This window comes from Scardinius erythrophthalmus (genome assembly GCF_964197995.2).
Source record: "Scardinius erythrophthalmus genome assembly, chromosome: 7".
Taxonomy (NCBI): domain Eukaryota; kingdom Metazoa; phylum Chordata; class Actinopteri; order Cypriniformes; family Leuciscidae; genus Scardinius; species Scardinius erythrophthalmus.
This window is the reverse complement of record NC_138227.1, coordinates 32964994-32983430: the sequence shown is the minus strand read 5'-3', so window position 1 is coordinate 32983430 and position 18437 is coordinate 32964994. Positions and strand designations below refer to the sequence as shown.

Genomic DNA, 18437 nt, shown 5'->3' with positions numbered 1-18437 from the left:
GATTCAATGATAAATACATTTTTAACAGTCACTTGTCGCCACCTACTGGTGTAACAATGTAATTGATACAATCGTTATTTGAAGTGCTAAGTTACATTCAAAAGGTGATTCTTTTTTTATTTTATTTTATTTTTTTGCTCTATTTTGATCGCTTCTGTAGACATCAGTGTTTATATCCGAACTATAAACTTTTATCCCAGTACTTCTGTGATCATTTGAATATTTGTAACAGAAATAATGATACTGTGCGGTTGAAAAAAAAATGTGTGAGAAGCTGTTTCATAACATGACAGCTAGGCCTACTCTCTCTGGATCAGCGGCAGCGCCAACGCAGATTTATGTTCCGCTGTGTTTTTGTCAAAAGTGTAATAGACACAGGAGAATCGTATTTAGGAATGAGATCGTGTGGGTGTTTGAATCGAGATTGCGATCTTTTAATGATCAACCATGCAGCTCTACTTAGTTAATATCCTTTATTTAACCAGGATAAAACTTTTCTTTGGTTCGACGAGGTTGTATAGTGGAACTGTATTGTGTGGCAAAGAAGAAGACATGAGAAGAGAAGAGCTGCAAGAGAGAGGGGACATTATTTTGATTAAAGATTATGAGGCACAATTAAAAAAGAAAATGTTTTATTTAAAAGAAAATGATTTACAGATTTACAGTTATTATTTATAACACTGCAATTCCGTAAAAATAGAATTGTGCGTTTTGATTTCATGGTGACTTTAAGTAATCAAATAACAATATCTGTGACTTAATACAAAAATAGTTCATTACCAGCTGCATAGTTTTTAAGTTCACAGATCCACGTGAAGACTCACCAGAGGTTCAGAGAGAACCTAATATTGCTATTGCTGATCTGGATTGTCAAAGTTTGAGGGTTAAAAACCCTTCAACTCATGAGGAATGAGGAAACATTGTGAATGTATTAAAAATGACTGATACATAAACATTCTCGAAATGACTTTTTAAAAGATTCGAAACATCAATGAATCTAAATCCCCACCTCTATGGTTCCTCCAAAACAATAAGCTGGTAGATCCACGTTAGATCGCATCTCGAGTCTACTCGCCGTTGCCAAATTGAAAAATCGTTCAAAATCCTCATTAAAAATATGTATTTGGATACATCCTCCAAAACCAATATACACACGTCTCATTTTTATATTTCTGACCTATATAATCTATCATTATTCAAATATGTTTTATAAAATTTCAAGTGTCATGTTTCAGGCACGCCGTGGACAGCTAAGCCTCGCAGCCGTATATTTTGGGGTCCTTCAGCGTCAGACTGCTGCTTTCTCTGGACAGCATCTTCGGCAATGGCGGATTACGATAACTACGATGACCGGGATCGGGCTTACGGGAGCTTCGGCGGAGGAAGAGGGTAAGAAACCCGCATCAGAGCAGCGGTAGAGCATGCTTGAGAGCGTATATGACCGGAGGAAGCGGGTCTGTGCGTGTGAGCGCAGTTGTGCGGGAGCTCGAGCGAGTGTAGGCCACGCAGCCCCGCTATGATGAATGGAGGCCGGGCACGAAACTCAGCCCACATGGGCTTCATGTCTCGCGGCAGGCTCCGCATTTCACTGTCCGTGGACGTTACGTGAAGCATTCCTGATCACTTATCTCTATTGAATGTGATTATTGATATCATAATTGTATTGTTTTAGCAGTGCGACAGCGTGTTTTAGCACGGATTTGCACTGGGCCTTGATGAGGGGTCTGACTGACTCCCCTCTCTATATATAACGTTATATCATTCCCGGTTCGCACGGTACGTTGCTGTTTACGATGAGTATTATCCCTGAAAGATACCGTGGCACTTTCCCCTTTTGGGACATGCACTATGGTTCTCTTCAAAATACTTTGGAGAATCATAAATGCCATGAAAGTGACATGAATATAAACATGTGCAGAATGTTTTAGTTCCCGCTCACGTTGTTCTCGGATCAGCAGCATAAGTCCATGTCCAGTATAATAAACACAGTTTATTGGGTTTTCCCTCCATCAGATCAACCTGATGGCATGCAGATGTCTTTACTTTCATACGTGCACGCTGCCTTTCACAGACATGCGTGACATTTACCAGTTATTGAATATAGAAACAGAAAGCAAGTGCCTGTTTGATGTATGCAAACCTGTCAAAGTGGGTTCTTTACCTTTTGGTTTCATATATATATATATATATATATATAAACCGCCTACCTAGAGGGGAAAAAGCCTTCATCTGCTGACTGCCAGTTATTTAAGTATATAGTATAACATAACTACTAAAATGATGATTACTAAATTCATATCTTACTGATGATGCATACTATATAATACAGCCCAGAATATGAACGCAACATCCTAACTTGCACTCTAAACATTTTCCCAGAGAAAACCATTTTAATGAAAACTAGGTGTGTGAATCGTCACTGGTCTCATGATTCAGTTACGATTATCATGTAAGCGATTCGATTGGATATCACGATGCTTTGCAATATTACCGGCTGCATTGTCATCAATGAATACAAGCAGTCAGTCGGATATATGAACTCCCTTCTTATTTTATCTGCTGCAAGAAAGTACACTTCCTGAATGTAGTCAAACAAAACTTAAAGGTAGGGTAGGTAATCCTGTTCAGAAACATTTTTTTTATATACTGGGTGAAATGGTCCTTCCATTCTGATAGTAGTCAATACATTATGTGTTCAGAAAAAGGAATGAAAAAAATCTGACCTCTGTAGCAGCTGTAGGACAGTAAAAACTCTGACCAATCACTGCCATTCGGTGCGAATGTAAAGAACCAATCAGATGCCTTCATGGCTCGTGCCCGAGCACCACTGCGTGCACTCATCACATGTCACCGTTTCCGGAAATATTCAGCTCACTACACCGAGTAAGCAGGAGTTTGCGGCACAATGGCTGAGAAAATGCAGCAAAAAGTACCAATGCCAGCTTTGCTACTTTGCTAAACTACTTCCTCGGACCCTGCCCGCACTCTTGAACGACCTCCTCTGCTTCGCCCTCGCCCTCGACCCCGGAGTGGACCTGTCCTCGAACCGACGATGCGGTACTTGTCACCGGAGTGTAAAGTTAGTCCTCATCAGAGTCAACAATGTTTTCATCATGGAAACTCTTACATGCAAAACACCGTATATGCTATGACTCTTACACGAAATTCACCTTCATCACAGTTTAACTGATGGTAATGGAAAAACGTGTATCAATGCAACCTAGCTTTGCCTTATAAATATAGCTCGTTACCTATAGCCTAAATGTAGCTCGTTACCGAATCAAACAAAATATATTTTAAACTTTACCAGTATCGATATGCTAGCTTGATAGTGAGTACTAAAAGCCATCATATTTGTTTATATTCATAGTGATAAAGTTAGGTGTTTTATTAAATGTGATTCTGACATGATGTCACTGCATGCACTGCGCTCCTTCCTCTCCACTCGTCTCAGGTAAATAAATGCGTCTTCAGCTGAGCCTGAGCGTTTGGCGTCGCGCGTTCATGTGTTTTGGGGGCGTGGCTTTGGAAGGAGCTCAGAAGGGAGGGGGTGGAGTGAATGGAAATAATGAGCTGTGTTTACAACAGTCGTGAGAGGTCTACAGACACTCGATTTTTATACTTTCTTTTTCAGAGTACTTACATTTTAATTATGTATTGGTATATAAAGACAGTTTAAACAAATTTGGAATGTTTTTTTTTTTAGAAAAATCCTACCTACCCTAGCTTTAAGTCTGACTGGAGCTAGAACTAATAAACACTAGTAAATGCTAAAAATGAAATGAAACTGTCAAGTTGTGACTTAAGTTAAAACAATGCTCACACACATATCGCGTATCCGTCGAATGATGTCAGAGAAACATATGTAGGCTATAATCGTTTTTGGTCTATTGTTGCATCGATACAGAATCGGCCACGTCCGTATCGCGATGCATCGTAGAAAGATTAATTTCATCGCCCCTACTCCTTACAGACAAGCAGATGAACCCGGAATATGAACGCAACGTGAAAAATTTAATGTGGAGCATTTTCCCATTAAAAACCTAAATAAATGACGCTTATCGTGCTGTTTAGTGCATTGCTTTCATATTCTGGGCTCATCTGCTGGCTTGTATATAGTAGGCATCATCAGTAGGTTGTACTGAGTTTGATCTTTTAATATCACTGTCTGGTATTAATGTGTTTTGGTCAATCCGATCGCAAGTAGACGAGGGAGACACGTTCCCATTTACACCTGGTGTTTTAATCCGTCGCTTTTGTCCACTTCCAACCACATGAGCATCGTCTACTACACTCTGAGCAATCCGGTCGAATGCGTTTCCGACTACCTCTGGAAGTGGTCAAAAAGTGTTAGACCCCGTTTACACCTGTATTTTGCGTCGTCTATTTGTTATCCGATCGACCGAAACGCATCTTAAAGGCAGAGTAAGTGATTTGTTCCAGAAAGTTGAAAGTCTCTTCACATTTGGTCCGAATGCAATGATACAATGTCCTACCCGCCGGTCAGCGTACGTATTTCCTTACCTCCGTGCACCTGCATCATCAGCGCGTTTCATAGACAGACGTCAGTCGCCGAGTGCCGCAAACACACAGCAGTCACCTTTTACAGTTCCTCCTGAACCAAAACAACGAGCTCATGCTGCGTTCACACCATAACTACAGTCATTTAGAGGAGATGGAAACCTGTGGCGTTATATTCAGAGCGGTTGTCTCGTCTTGTGACGCTTTGAAAACTGCTGTATACGTTCATGTTTTGAAGGAGGCGTGGCTTTGGAGACTCTGAAGGGAAGGGGGAATCTCATGCTTCAAAGCTAACTTGCTAATGCTAGGCGCTCCAGAATTTGCCTACCCTACCATTAATACCAGATGTAAACTGGGCCTCAACCTCCTGGGACCCAAGAATAGACTTTTGTCCACTGTAGTGGACATTATATTTTAGTGAATTTCTCTGACATCATACATGTCACATCACATGACACAACCTGTCCTGTAAAGAGCACATTCAGGGGTTTTCAGATACACCAAATGTTTGGAGGTTTCACCATGAAAACAACTTCTCCTTGGTCTTTAAAAATGTCTGACATTAATTTAGTGATCAAATGTAGCATTCTTATGGAAGTATGATAATATATTGTAATTATAATTTAAATTGGACTACTTTTCAAATTGTATTTCATAAACCAACATCTCAGGAAAATGTTATGAGGTTTCAAATAAAAAAAATGAATTTCTGTTGCAGAACAGGGCATTGATTTCATACATGTCCACTGTAGAGGACACCAGGACTTAAATCATGTTTATCAGGCATTTTTGGAGACACAAGAAGTGAATATGGAAATAAATTATACATCAATATTCCTATGAAATATTAGATATTATTATTAAAATGTTGCCAATTATTACACTTCTTTTTTTCATTAAATGTTGCTCCAAGAACACATTAATGTGCAAATTAGATACAGTGTATAGACACATTGCATTGAATGGGAATATTAATTTATGGCCATTTTACCCACATATTGCATAAAGTAAAATGGTGTATCAATTCATTCCGTTATATCTTTCATAACATAGTTGAGAATCATCTTTATACAAATTTTGGTTAAAAAAAATCGTGAAACCCCAAAATGTATTGGTGATAAAAAAAATAAAAAAAAATCCCATTGTTTTTGCCTATACATATAATGTCATGTCATTTTATTTTTTAAACAACTGAGTCCTGGCGTCCACTATTTTTCAAAAATGTGGTAAATTATTTTTTACCATTTGTTTATTGTGCTCTAAACAGTGTGATGACATGGAAAAAAAACTAAATTCAACAAACTATTTTTTTCTGGGTCTCAGGAGGTTAAGACACTTTAAGTGTCTTAGACCATCAGTTCTATGGATGTTTTGCCCTCCTTCTGTTAATCAGCCAATTTTACGCTGCTATCATATGATCTCTACAAACTTGATTTATTACCTGTCATAAGTATATGGGTCAGGCTACCATGGTATTTCCATCTGGCCACTGAGCCGTTGTACCACCACAGGACTTAAAGGTTTTAATGTCAAATGTGTTGAGGTTGATGATGATGATGATTCCTGTGAGTACCCAGCAGCAGTAATCTATCATTAGCTGTGGACGGCACAGACCTGAACACATCAGACGTGCTGGGCTAAGGTGGAGCGGAGAAGTCACACTATATGCTTGTTTCGGGCCTCGGCCTGACACCAGAGGAATGTCTCTGGCACACTGGATCCCAGCAGAAGCTCTCACAGATTTGCTTCGCATGGAATAGAATCTACTGTCACAGAAAGTAAATGAACATACTGTGAAGATGCATTTTGTGCAAAGCACTTTCCATCTGTCCAATAGCTGGTGCATTTTTCACTTTTCTTTCACCAGTAATAGTTGATAGTGTATGTGGGGCAAGCCAATATGACATTTGGCCATTTTGAGAGTATTGGCATCAGCTGGTAACTCTCCACTGACTAACAGAAGTGTTAGTACACCCTCATGCCTGTTTCAAAATAAACCGAAGCCTTGTCAACAGATAATGCTTATTTTACAGCTCAATAATTCGTCGTTTCAGCACTGTGATTACTCGAGTACTTGTCACAAGTGTTGGTTTGATTTCAGCCATTTTCATTGACTGCCATTGAAGACGACTTGTGCTTTTATTCCAGCTTTCTTTAGTGTTGTAATGTTGCTGCTTGAGCATGAAAAGGGTCTGGAAAGTTACAAGCACAAAGTCACTCCTGAGGGAGTTCTTCTCTATATCAGTGTGAACTGTGTCTGAACTCCCTGAAAACGCTCCCATTATAGTCTTGAGTGTTCCTTGAGATTATGGTCTCCCAGGAACGAATGTTACAATATTCCTCATTTAAATAATTTTCGCCCAAGGCATGCTCAAAATAAAAGGGTGTGAGCACTTGTTAAGTTGCATTAGTAGTGTGTTGAAATTTTAAGGGGTGCGATGTTTCCAAAACAACAAGTTGGTAGCGTGTGAGCAATCACATCACGCTGTTCCAGCCGACCAATCAGAGCACAGTGCTTTTCGGAAGGAGGCGGGGCTTCATAGAGACCTGGAACTAAACAGACAAAAATCAACCAAAATCAAGGCTTTGTAAACGGGCATTGCCACCTTTGAAGAGAATTGTGCTGATGTTGATTTATTTTGATTAGTAATGGCCTATAGTGTTTTATTATTGAAATTTAAATAAGAGCATGCATGCATCTAATATAAAGGTTCGAAAAATCTACACTTACGAATTTAAAAATGCCAATTGAAATCTGTTTTAAGGGGCAATATTGCTCCTTGATGGAAAAGTTAGTTTCTGTCACTGATGTAAAGATGTATAATATCATTGAAAGTAATGTTCCGCCATTGGAAACATTTCTACTGGTCAACTATTAAATGTTAAAGAAATGTGTATCCGAAGCAAGGTTTTTGTACCAGAGATTAATGTGAGCTCACCTAATATAGCACACATGTCTGATTCAGACATTCAGGAGAAATGCAGGATACTCCTCAGGGAAAACAACCCATCCACCACTGCAGTTCAGCTTGACTCATTCCTGTTCATGTGGAGCTCAGGTTTTTTGTCATGCATAATGCGAAATCATTGGATGAAGAAGAATCAACCGATGGTTCACATTTATAGATCAATCATTCAACCGTATTCCTGTTATTTCTAGAAGATGTAGCGTTGACCAAGTTGTTTGCTTTTGGGCTGTAGACCCCGAGGTGGTGGCGGTGGCCAAGGCGGACCCCGAAAGCAGAAGGAACTTCCCTCAGAGCCTCCCTACACAGCGTACGTCGGCAACCTGCCCTTCAACACAGTGCAAGGAGACATAGATGCCATTTTCAAAGACCTCTGCGTCAGGAGCGTCCGACTAGTCCGAGACAAAGAGACAGACAAGTTCAAAGGTGGGCTGATCTATGCGTCACAATGCATGTTTAATGTGGGACATTGTTTGCTTACTACTCATACTTGGTTTTAGGAAAGCATTAAACGTTGTGCTGCAGACATGAATTATCCCTCAAAATGTGTGAATAGTTTATCTTACTGTTGCACAATGGGAAGGATGTGGTTCAAGCAATGGCCAGGTCAAGGGTTTAATGAATCGAACATCAATTTGAATAAAAGCATTTGCTAAATGGTAAATTGTTTTCTTGCTCCAGGTTTCTGTTATGTAGAGTTTGATGACTTGGAATCTCTAAAAGAGGCTTTGACGTATGATGGCGCTGTAAGTCACTTAATTACACTATTTATTCAGTTGTTCATCATCTAATGCAGACGTAATGAATGCACCGTTCAACAGTTTGAGGTCAGTGAAGCACCACTGTTGTAGAAACATTGCAGAAATGTGAATACAGCTTTGGTGAGCATAAGAAACTTTTCCCCATAAAAACTTCAAACCGACCCCAAACTTTTGAACGGTGCGGTGCTGTTTGATATATCGTGTGTTCCTGATTGTTCTTTTACAGCTACTAGGCGACCGATCTTTGAGGGTGGATATCGCTGAGGGCCGAAAGCAAGAACGCGGCGCCGGAGGCTTCGGCTTCCGGAAAGACGACAGAGGAGGAGGTACTGTGTGTGTGTGTGTGTGTGTGTGTGTGTCAAACTGCTGTCATTCATTAGCACAGTCTTTTCTTATTCTTCTGTTAGTGCTGTTTACTCACATTGTAGCATGCTTTTCTGTTGATATTTGTTGCATGTTGCAAGTTGTTTTTCGTTTTAAATACTGAAGTGTTTTGAGTCTCAGAAAAATGAGCAATGCTAGGGCTGGGTGCTCTGGTTTTATTTACAGGGGCCAGTTGCATAAACATAGCCATTATGTTAAGACTGTGTCTTAAGAACTAGTATGATCAACTAGAAGTTAGTTAGGGGTAATCAGTCTTACTGTTCGGTGTCAAATTAGACCAATCTACGTTTTTATGTTACTGACTTTAAGAAGTTATTAACAGTTTTAAAGAATAAAATTGGATGACTAACTTGTAAGACTAGTCTTAACAGTTTATGCAACTGGCCACAGTAGAATTGTCAGTCGGAAGAGTTCCTGTCACACTCTGTATAGATAGTATAAATAGTGTTTTTCATTAAAATATAATGATAAATTCTTGAGTCTTCAACTCATCACATTTTTTAGTGATAGTCGGCATGAAATGGCTTTTCACACTATGGACCCTTTTCACACACTGTGATAACGCGTTTCCTCAGTTACTACTAACATCATAAATCTTGCAAACTTTTATTAATACATAATTTCATAACTCGATCTTTCATTGAAAATGACAGATTTTTTTCTGCTGACAAATGCAACTCTGCCTTGAAGAAATCCTCATATGGCATTAAAAAGCTATATTACTACTTCTAACATGTAGCAGACTTCTCCAATCATTTAGTTCGGTTAGATCCTGCCCCTCCACCATCGACTGCAAACTCTCCTTCACTCCACTTCTGTTGTAATGACTGTTCACATGCTATTATAATGGGATTTTGGCAATATTTTGATTAAACTTTACCTCATGTAAACAATACTTTGATCAAACGAATGCAGTTAAGCTCATAATCGTATCAACCGTAAATGCAGTAAACAGGCGTGTAACACCTTGATCACATTATTACTGCTCTGACCAAAGTGCGCGTGCGGTCGGACGTATACGAATGACGTGTTCACACAACTTTGTGAATGAACTCGGTGATGTTATTCTGCGTAGGCAACCCCAGTTACAGCGGCACGGCGCCGAATAATATCCAATACCTCCATAGAAATGATTTGTATTTTGACGCAAGTAGATTAAAACTACTTACTGTAAAAATAACCACACTACTAAACGAATAATCAGAATAAAAACTGCCTGTAAACAGAAGTTTTGCTCGTGTCATGTGAACATCTTACTGCGATTAAGTCCTTATTCTCGTTAATGTAAAAAATCGCATTATTGGTGGTGCAAATCATAACATAGTTAACTCTATTGCGATTATACAATTTTTCACGTTTGCTAAAAACTGACTTAGAAATGATTTGATGGCGTGTGTATATGTTTACAACGTGCATGGCTCATTTGATCAATTTGCCATTTCACAATTCTTTCCTTTTTTTTCTTTAATGTATCTTGTTTTTAGCAATTTAGTAATTTAATCTTGTAGTTTCTAAATTAGTAGAAAGTAGGAAGCAAGTTAATATAAAGGAATTTGATGTTGTGACGTGCCGCATCCAAGGTTTAGGCGCGACCACCAATGCTCAATAATGCTTTGTGTCTTCTGTCTCCTATTCTGAACTGTTCTGCTTTTGTTTTATTGTATATTGCTGCAAAACCTCACTGCTCATACTACACGAACAGAGCATTTCTCTGGCTGGGCTTCTCACATTCATTGTTCATTTCATCTTTAGATCTTTTTGTTCTCTTCTGTTTTTCACCCCTCAATAGAAAAAGCCTTTCTAGCTCCTTTTCCTTCCCCTCTAACAAACGGAGGGCTTTCTGATAGGCCAGCTGGTGTCTTCCTGTGCGCAGTCTTGGCTGATGATCTGATTGGTTCAGTAGACGCGTTATCTGGGTGGGCCTCTCTTTCACCCTGATCTCGCTTTTGAATTGTTGCCCCTATTAAACAGCCCCCCTGTCCCTTTCAGGCCGTGGTGGCTCACGTGGGGGCCGAGGAGGGGGACGTGACCCCAGAGACGACTACGACCAGTCTGGAGGAGGTGCGGAGAGTGAAATGGGCAAGAATTCGATCCTTTTGGGCCTTGGCTCTACATACAAATTAGTTTTCTTTAGCAGGACTCTGAGGACACATCTGTTGTAATGCTTTTACCACAGATAATTCAGAAGTGTTCCTCTTTTGTGAAAATTAACTTAAAACATGTTGACGAATAAATATACTCAACGAACGCCTAGTGAGCAAGCGAGCGTGAGGAACATTATGCCTTAGTTTTATGAGTGACGTTTTAGGACAAGTAAAAAAAGTATAACAATTATTATTGTGACATTTTCATTACAATTAAGCCCTGTAATGTGAGTGCAGTAATGAATGTGTCTGGGCACTTTATTATTATTTAACAACGTTAATAAAATCAGCATACATTCAGTACAACGTGTGTACATTTTTTTCCCACACTACGACAATAAGCATAAAAAAAAAAAACATTTTGCATTTGTTTTTTGGGGTGAAAAATAATTAACATTTATTTTTATGACTTTCACCCTATTACAGAAAACATGGTTCACTTTCTTTAACAAATTGAGGGAGTCAAAACGAACATAAACCTCATTGAAAATAACCCTGAATATTTCCCAGAAATAAATGTAACTGAGCCACAGGACTTGCATTATCGGCAGGGTACTTGGTATTGTTTGTTTGTGTTTTGTTAATGGCTTTTTCATAGTTAATTTCAAGTTGGTGTTTTGTACATTGATCTCAGGGACTCCATCTCATTGCCATCAGTCATGTTGTCAGCGGAGTCAAATGTCCTCCCTAAATTGAAGTCGTCTATAAATACTGATCTAGGATCAAGTTTTAACTTCTTGCCCAGAGCCTTTCCTGGATCAGTATTTTGGCACAACTTTGCAGTGGATTGGGAGAGTGATGCACCAGTTACTCATGCATTTCCTTTCCGCTTCCTTTTCCCCACAGGATTTCGAGATGATGACTTCATGGGCGGGAGGAGTCGAGGAGGCGGGCGCCCGGCGGACAGAAGGGGGGGTGGAGGCATGGGACGCTTCAGAGAGGGGGGCGGACCTCCTCCTCGCGGAGGCTCAACAGACTTCAGAGAACCTTCTGATGGTCTCGCAGATTTATTCATTCTCATGAGAGCGGATACCCTTATATGTGTGCTTTAAAGTCAACATGAAATCAATATGTACCCCATTTACTCCATCAACAGCAGGAACATGTTAAAGGTCCCATATTGTACACCTTTCTGAAGTTTTATTTTAGGTTTTGATGTCCTTAAGAATATATATTTGCGGTATACGTACTAAAAACCATCCCAATACATTTTTACAGCTCCTTTCTCAGGACCTCTGCTAAGAACAGATCGATTTTGGCCTGTCTGATTAATATTCATGAGCCTCTCTTCTGATTGGCCTGTTTTCTGAGTGATGCACGGCCAGGCCAACCACAGGTAACTAGGGTTGTGTATGCTGTAGCCTGCTGTGGCTTGGTGATGCACACAAGGTATATAAAACACCTGTAATGATGGACATTGCTGAGGGAAATGTTATCCGGCCTTATATGTTCGAGCCACCTCCTTACTTTCGGCGTTATTGTAAGAGTATTATAATTACCATTACATCAATGCTGCACAGAGATTTAACGTTATCGCTAATTTAAACTGTCTAAACAAACTCAGACTTTTTTTTTTGGTCAAATTCGATTTAAATCTCCAAAATATGTACGTTAATAGCTAGTTATACTCTGATTTTGAAACTCTTAACTGCTTTATAATATAACGTTAGCAGACAGACACTGAATGCAGTAAGCTATAACTATTGCTTTCCTACTGATACAGTAAGTTGACGTGCTACAATTTCTTTTCCAATGTTACTTTTCTGTAAAAGGTGTACTTGTGGTAAATGTGCAAGGATGCCCACAGAACGCGAGAACATGACTTGTAAAACTATGAACTGTAGGGACTGCAGCATCTTTGAGGAGGAGCTTCTTTGAAAAACCGCATTGAACTGAGCCTGACTGACGAAGCGGTCACTTGTGAACCGTGCAGAACAGACGGTTAAGGTCGAGCTAATGGCTGTGGCCTTTCTGAATAAATAAACATTAGCCACTGTTCTCTTATATTAATGTTGTTCGGAAGCCTGTGCAATGATGTGGTTTCCTGACGGTGGGCGGTGCTCGGGGTGGGACTGAAGTTCTGACATCACATTTACACGGAGGTCACAACTACTTAATGCAGGCTGTGTGCATTTGTCTGTGGATTGACTGTTTTGAAACTTATATGGTAGTTTCATCGCCCCTAGACCTCCGTTATGAAAAAAGACAGGAAGTTTCAGTTTTGACAATATGGGACCTTTTAGCAAAATGTAGGAACTTGCTCTGATTTTCAGCATTTTACACCAATGTAAACCAATTTATTATTAATATAAATAACTAATGTTACTTAGACACACAATATACATGTACCGTATCTATTTTAGAGTATTTTTTTTTATTTATAATATGACATCTAATCTTCACTTAAATTTAATCCGTTAAACAAAATCTTTAGCAAATGTCAAGGTTTTCTGTCTAAATTTGTAGATTTTAATTCTTTTTTTTTTTTAACCAAGGCAGTATAGTATAAAATGTATTGATGTAACGTTACAATGTTTCATTGGAGCATTATGAGCTATGAGCAACACTTTTGTTACAGTATTTATTAATTTGTTAATGTTAGTTAATGAAAATACACTTGTTCTTTGTTCATGTTAGTTCACAGGGCATTAACTTATGTTAACAAATACAACATTTGATTTTAATAATGTGTTAGTAAATGTTTAAATTACATTAATATCAATAAATGCAGTAGATGTGCAGTATGTTTAACTAATGAAACATTATCGTAAAGTGTTACCAATTAAATTATATTAGCCATTTATCAGTTATTGAAAATATCAGGAGACGGAATTTTAATATTTCTTAACATCTATAATCATAATGAAAAAATTTATTTTTAGAGAAACTGCATTATATCCTAAAACAGTACTTGTTTAAGGATATTATGCAGCTTTTCTAAAATCTTTCATTATTCAATACATTTTTAATTTAAAGCCAAATAATGTTAATGCAAAGGAAAGGTTATAGATCCCAGCAAGTTGAGGCTCAATTAAATATGGCCTCTTTTTTTCGTCCACTCCACAATTGACTTCACAAACTCTCATTCAGATCGGCCGTCATTCTGGCATGGAATGCCTGCTTTTAATGATTTTAATAATGAATTCCCACTGAATCAAATCAAGTTCAGCCCAACTCCCCTTTAATATACTGTCCATTAAAATCTTTCTGCAGAAGTAAAATGGGTTGCAGATACCATTTCATGTTGAACTCAAGTTATTGACACTACATAAATTACTCAACAACAACATCTAATGTCTCAATTATGTTGGTTTTTCCACAGAGGAAAGAGCGCAGAGACCAAAGCTACAGCTGAAGCCGCGTACAGTGGCAGGTCCCCTTAACCAAGTGGCCAACCCCAACTCGGCCATCTTTGGGGGTGCCAAACCCCGGGAGGAGGTAATTCCCAAAGACAAACACTAAGAGACTGCAGCCTCCCTCACCACTCCAGAAGGAAGGAAAGGAGGGAGGGATAGAGAAAGAAGGGGAGGGATATACGGGGAGGGAAGGGCGAGGCACAGGGACAACGACGACAGAAAAAAAAAAACGTATCATGCCAACGGGAATGCGATAAGGCCTCTACCATTCCTACCTGTTAGAGATGAACGGAGACCCTACTTCTGAATTCAGATCGTGCGACTATATATTTATTCAACGGAAACAAATACACGAAACCACGCCTACATCGATCGATCGTCATGACACCTGCGCACACCAACGAGCAGCTCGTGAATGCATGGCAAAACAATGGTTTTATGTCCACCTTTGCTTCCCTGTAATTAGTGCCTGCTCTGTTACTGTAGTTTTCGTCGGGGGAAAGTTCTTTCACATCCTTGGTGAGATCCGAAAGTTGTTTTTTTCCTCCTAAATGGAATGGAAACTGGTTTTAAATGTTTCTTTTTGGCTTGTTTTATAGACGTAGACTAAACTACACACGCCGAACCCTTTTATCGTGCGCCGTTTTGGTTTGTGCGCTTTTATTGCGGGGCAGCTAGCTAACGTTTCCATGGTTGGCATTCAATTTATATTAGCGTTCGCGAAAATCAGTATTAGGTTTGTTGGATTGAACTACCATTGATTTGCATTTTTGTTCTTTGGATTTTTACTGGACTGCACCTTTGAAGTTTTTGTTTGTTTTTGATGTGATTTCAAAAAACGGCACGAGCTCCTTCGCGATTTCAGACGACTTTTCCGAAACGCGCACGCAAACCTTTGACCGCACACTGGAATGTACATGTGGTGCTTCTCCTCTTCCCTAGTCCTTATGGTGTCTGTAAATTGGCGTGTCAAAGCACAACGTAGTCCAGTTGTACAGTCAGTGTTCGGTTTCGGAGCCGTGCTTCTTACGATGTTAATCGGTAGATCTACTCAAGTTCGACCCACCGCAATCTTCCTGTTAGTGTTGAACTCATTCTAATTATTGCTTTGTCAAAAATGTTCATATGCAAATGTCAACTTTTCACCATCTCCTACAATGGACCCTGTGTAACCACTCTGTTCTTGTTTTGTTTTATGTTTCCGTTCTCTTAAGAATTAATATCTGTGTCAGTGTGGCTGCATTATTCCGGAAGGCTATACTGGATTCTACTGGCTTTGATCACCATAAAATCTTTCAAAGACTTCTCCCAGTGACGCGCAGGCAGGGGCACGAGGTGCTGGTCTCCTCTCGAATCCAAACAAGCCCTCATCCGATTGGCTTAAAAAGCATGTGGAGGTGGGGGCTCTAGAAAGAGGGCGGGGCATATTCTTAACTCCGCCTCTGCCTGTCCTCGCTGACTCCTCCCACACGCCTCAAAGAACCCAAACTTGGAGGACAACATCTCCCGGTTGATTTCCATTGTGTTTAAGGACTTCAAAATATCTCTTTCCCTCTCCAAAGTATCTTTGTGTTCCGAATTTGTAGACACGCGGACGTAATTGCAGCCGTGTGCTTTTTATATTTTGCTCTTTAAATTTCTTTACTGTATTTGAAAATTAAAACGTTGAGCTTGATTCTTAATTAAACCATTTCACAGTGAAGAGCTTTTTTTGAATCTGTTTGAATTCTTGCGTTGTCTTTACGAAAGATTTTCCGAACCTGACCAAATCTGGCTCATCCAGAGCTTTCAGGAACAATGTGCCACATGTATTTCATTCACTTAGAAGAGCAACATGCATGCATGATAGGTTTGGTTGGTGACACATGGGTCTACAGCGACATCCACAGCTTGACGGCAATGTATTTCTTTCCAGGACAAAAAAAAAAAAAAAAAAGTAGAAACTATGATCCATAACACCGTCAGTACTGCCTTTCCATATGAAGCGTATTGAACAAAATTGAACTGCTCGCACATTTCCAGACACGCCGGTGACGCCGGCCGCTGTACTTTCATCTCTTAGTGGATCGAGTGTAGAGTCCTCATGGGAAATCCATGTCGCAACCCTTCTCTTCGCATTTTACTGGATTATGAGGAAGTTCAAAATTGTCTTCTTACTGTACTATAGAGGTCGGCTGTTTTTATTCTCTTGTTTTTCTTTTCATTTTCCTACACTGTTTATGGCAATAAATTGTATCATCTTACAGTGTTTGAAATGAATGTTTTGACATAGGATAATGGGATGAATTTATGCTGTGTCCTGTGAAGCTATATGGTGTTTGAGTCATTTAAAGAAAAAAAAAAGTTATTTTCCCAAAATTTCACCTGGTAGTAGTTGGTTTATCACAGCAGCTTCAAGTTTTGGGGATTGTGTCGTATGCTTCAAGAACAAGGTAACTTGTGCATACAAGACACAAAGTCTTATCTTTGTTGGGTCAGGAATGGTCTATACACTGAGTCAAACACAGGAAGTCTTTATTTTCAACATAGGAGACACGTGATGAGTGATTGTTTTGCATATGTAAAGAATAAAAGATTTGAAGAGGAGACTGGGTTTGGGGTGTCAAGTGATATAAATACATAGAAATATGGGGAAACAATGCTCTTTGTTGGGTGATTCTCACTTTAAGAAATGTCTCTTATATTTCACTGTTAAGAAAAAAAATCCTAAAAAAGTTAAGGTTAGTTGTAGGACCATGGCGAATTATTTTTTTTTTTTTTTTAAATGAGGAACTATACTTGTATGATAGTGCTGTATTTCATTTTTGACGAGTGAAAACAACTGAGAGATAGAATAATAGGCCTATAGAGTTCAATGGACCATACTCTACATGCGAATTGTTCAGCTGACAAAACACATTTCCAAAACTACTCTCAATAGACAAACAACATAAAACAGTTTGAAAGTTGTGAGATTTGAAAATGACTTGATGTAGTAGCCTACAGTTCGTAGCGTCACAGCGGAGTACAATCCAATATGGCGTCTATCCTGACTAGACCAAGTTCACCGCAGCGCCATCTTAGATTTTAACGGGAATGAAATCGAGGCTGTGTGGGAGACAGGCATCTCTTTAGTGGGTTGTACTGTTATTTAATGTGTTTTTGTATTGTTTTGCTGACGAAACACTGCAAAAATATATTTCCGAGAAGTTCCAGTTCAATACCCCAGACAATATGAGCTGTGGAAAAGTGATTAAAGCCTGCTTTTTACAAAATCGATACAGAAAATACGGCAAGTTTATATCCCTCAAAGCCTCACTTGCATACCTGCCATGGCGCTGCTCTTATAAGGTCTATTACTGAATTGTAAAAATGTATTTAATACAATTTTACATAATTTAAGATTATAAGCTATATAACAAATGCTGCCTGAATGTAAAAATATTTGTATTTGAAATATGACTGTTATTAATATATTTTTATTTTTTTTGACACAATGATAGTCATGAAAATAATGTCAATGCAAATCGAGTTCTGCAGAATACAATTTCTACTAAAAAAAAAATATATATATATTTGGGGCAACATGACCTGGACAGGTTTTGCAAGATTCATTGTTGGATATGCTTTTCTTTTCCTGTACAGTGAGTGAAGATAATACTTCTAATAGATCAATTTTGACATAAGAACAACGTCCCTGTGGTCAAAATATCTGGATCACACAACCCTTGAGAAAATTGTTTTGTTGTAAATTATTTGTCCAGATTATAAAATGTGTATCGAAGAAAATGCACATTATTTTTTATGTGTGGTGATTCATGGAGTCGCATATAGGCTTTAGGTTATAGTAATATTTAAAGTTTAGGAGTAAACGGGGGTTCTCCAGTCAATCTTCCATACAGTTTTTCATTCACAATCCGTTGCACTTTCTATTTGATTTCAGCAGAGGTCGCTGCCTTCTACCTAATTTAGCGCAGATCGTATGAAATGAACAATCTCTACAGTGTGTTCGGTGTTGTATGTATACAGAAATATACTCTGGCCATTCTCAAACACTTCAATGTTTATAATTATAAGTTGATTATTTAAAAAGTTGATTGTTTGCTAATAGCCTACTTAAGTTGTGCTTTTATATCACTTCCTGGCTAACTGTTAGGAATATCAAAAATGACTAATCGTATGGGACTAATCAAGATGGAAAGTATTATTTATTAGTATAAGTGAGAAATTAAAGAGCAGATTAATTAAATAAGAATGTATGGCGTCCATTCTTTTAAATGTACATCTAATTTTAAGACATTTAAGATAGAGCCAATTGGTTAGGTA

General features: G+C 38.8%; 1 protein-coding gene across 3 annotated transcripts; it reads left to right on the top strand.

Moving 5' to 3' along the window:
* Nucleotides 1-1243: 1243 nt before the first annotated feature.
* eif4h (eukaryotic translation initiation factor 4h) lies at nucleotides 1244-16458 on the top strand (the record flags this gene model as incomplete). 3 transcript variants are annotated; one of them, XM_081370609.1, is made up of 8 exons in its annotated part: nucleotides 1244-1389; nucleotides 7723-7913; nucleotides 8169-8233; nucleotides 8475-8574; nucleotides 10622-10693; nucleotides 11623-11772; nucleotides 14099-14214; nucleotides 15347-16458. In XM_081370609.1, the coding sequence occupies exons 1-8, from the start codon at nucleotides 1325-1327 to the stop codon at nucleotides 15350-15352; spliced, it is 765 nt and encodes a 254-aa protein (XP_081226735.1). In that variant the 5' UTR covers nucleotides 1244-1324. The 3 variants fall into 3 exon arrangements, with proteins under 3 accessions (XP_081226735.1, XP_081226734.1, XP_081226736.1); XM_081370610.1 differs by having other exon boundaries at nucleotides 1310-1389; nucleotides 10622-10711; XM_081370608.1 differs by lacking the exon at nucleotides 15347-16458 and having other exon boundaries at nucleotides 1255-1389; nucleotides 14099-14238.
* Between the last annotated feature and the right edge of the window lie 1979 nt (nucleotides 16459-18437).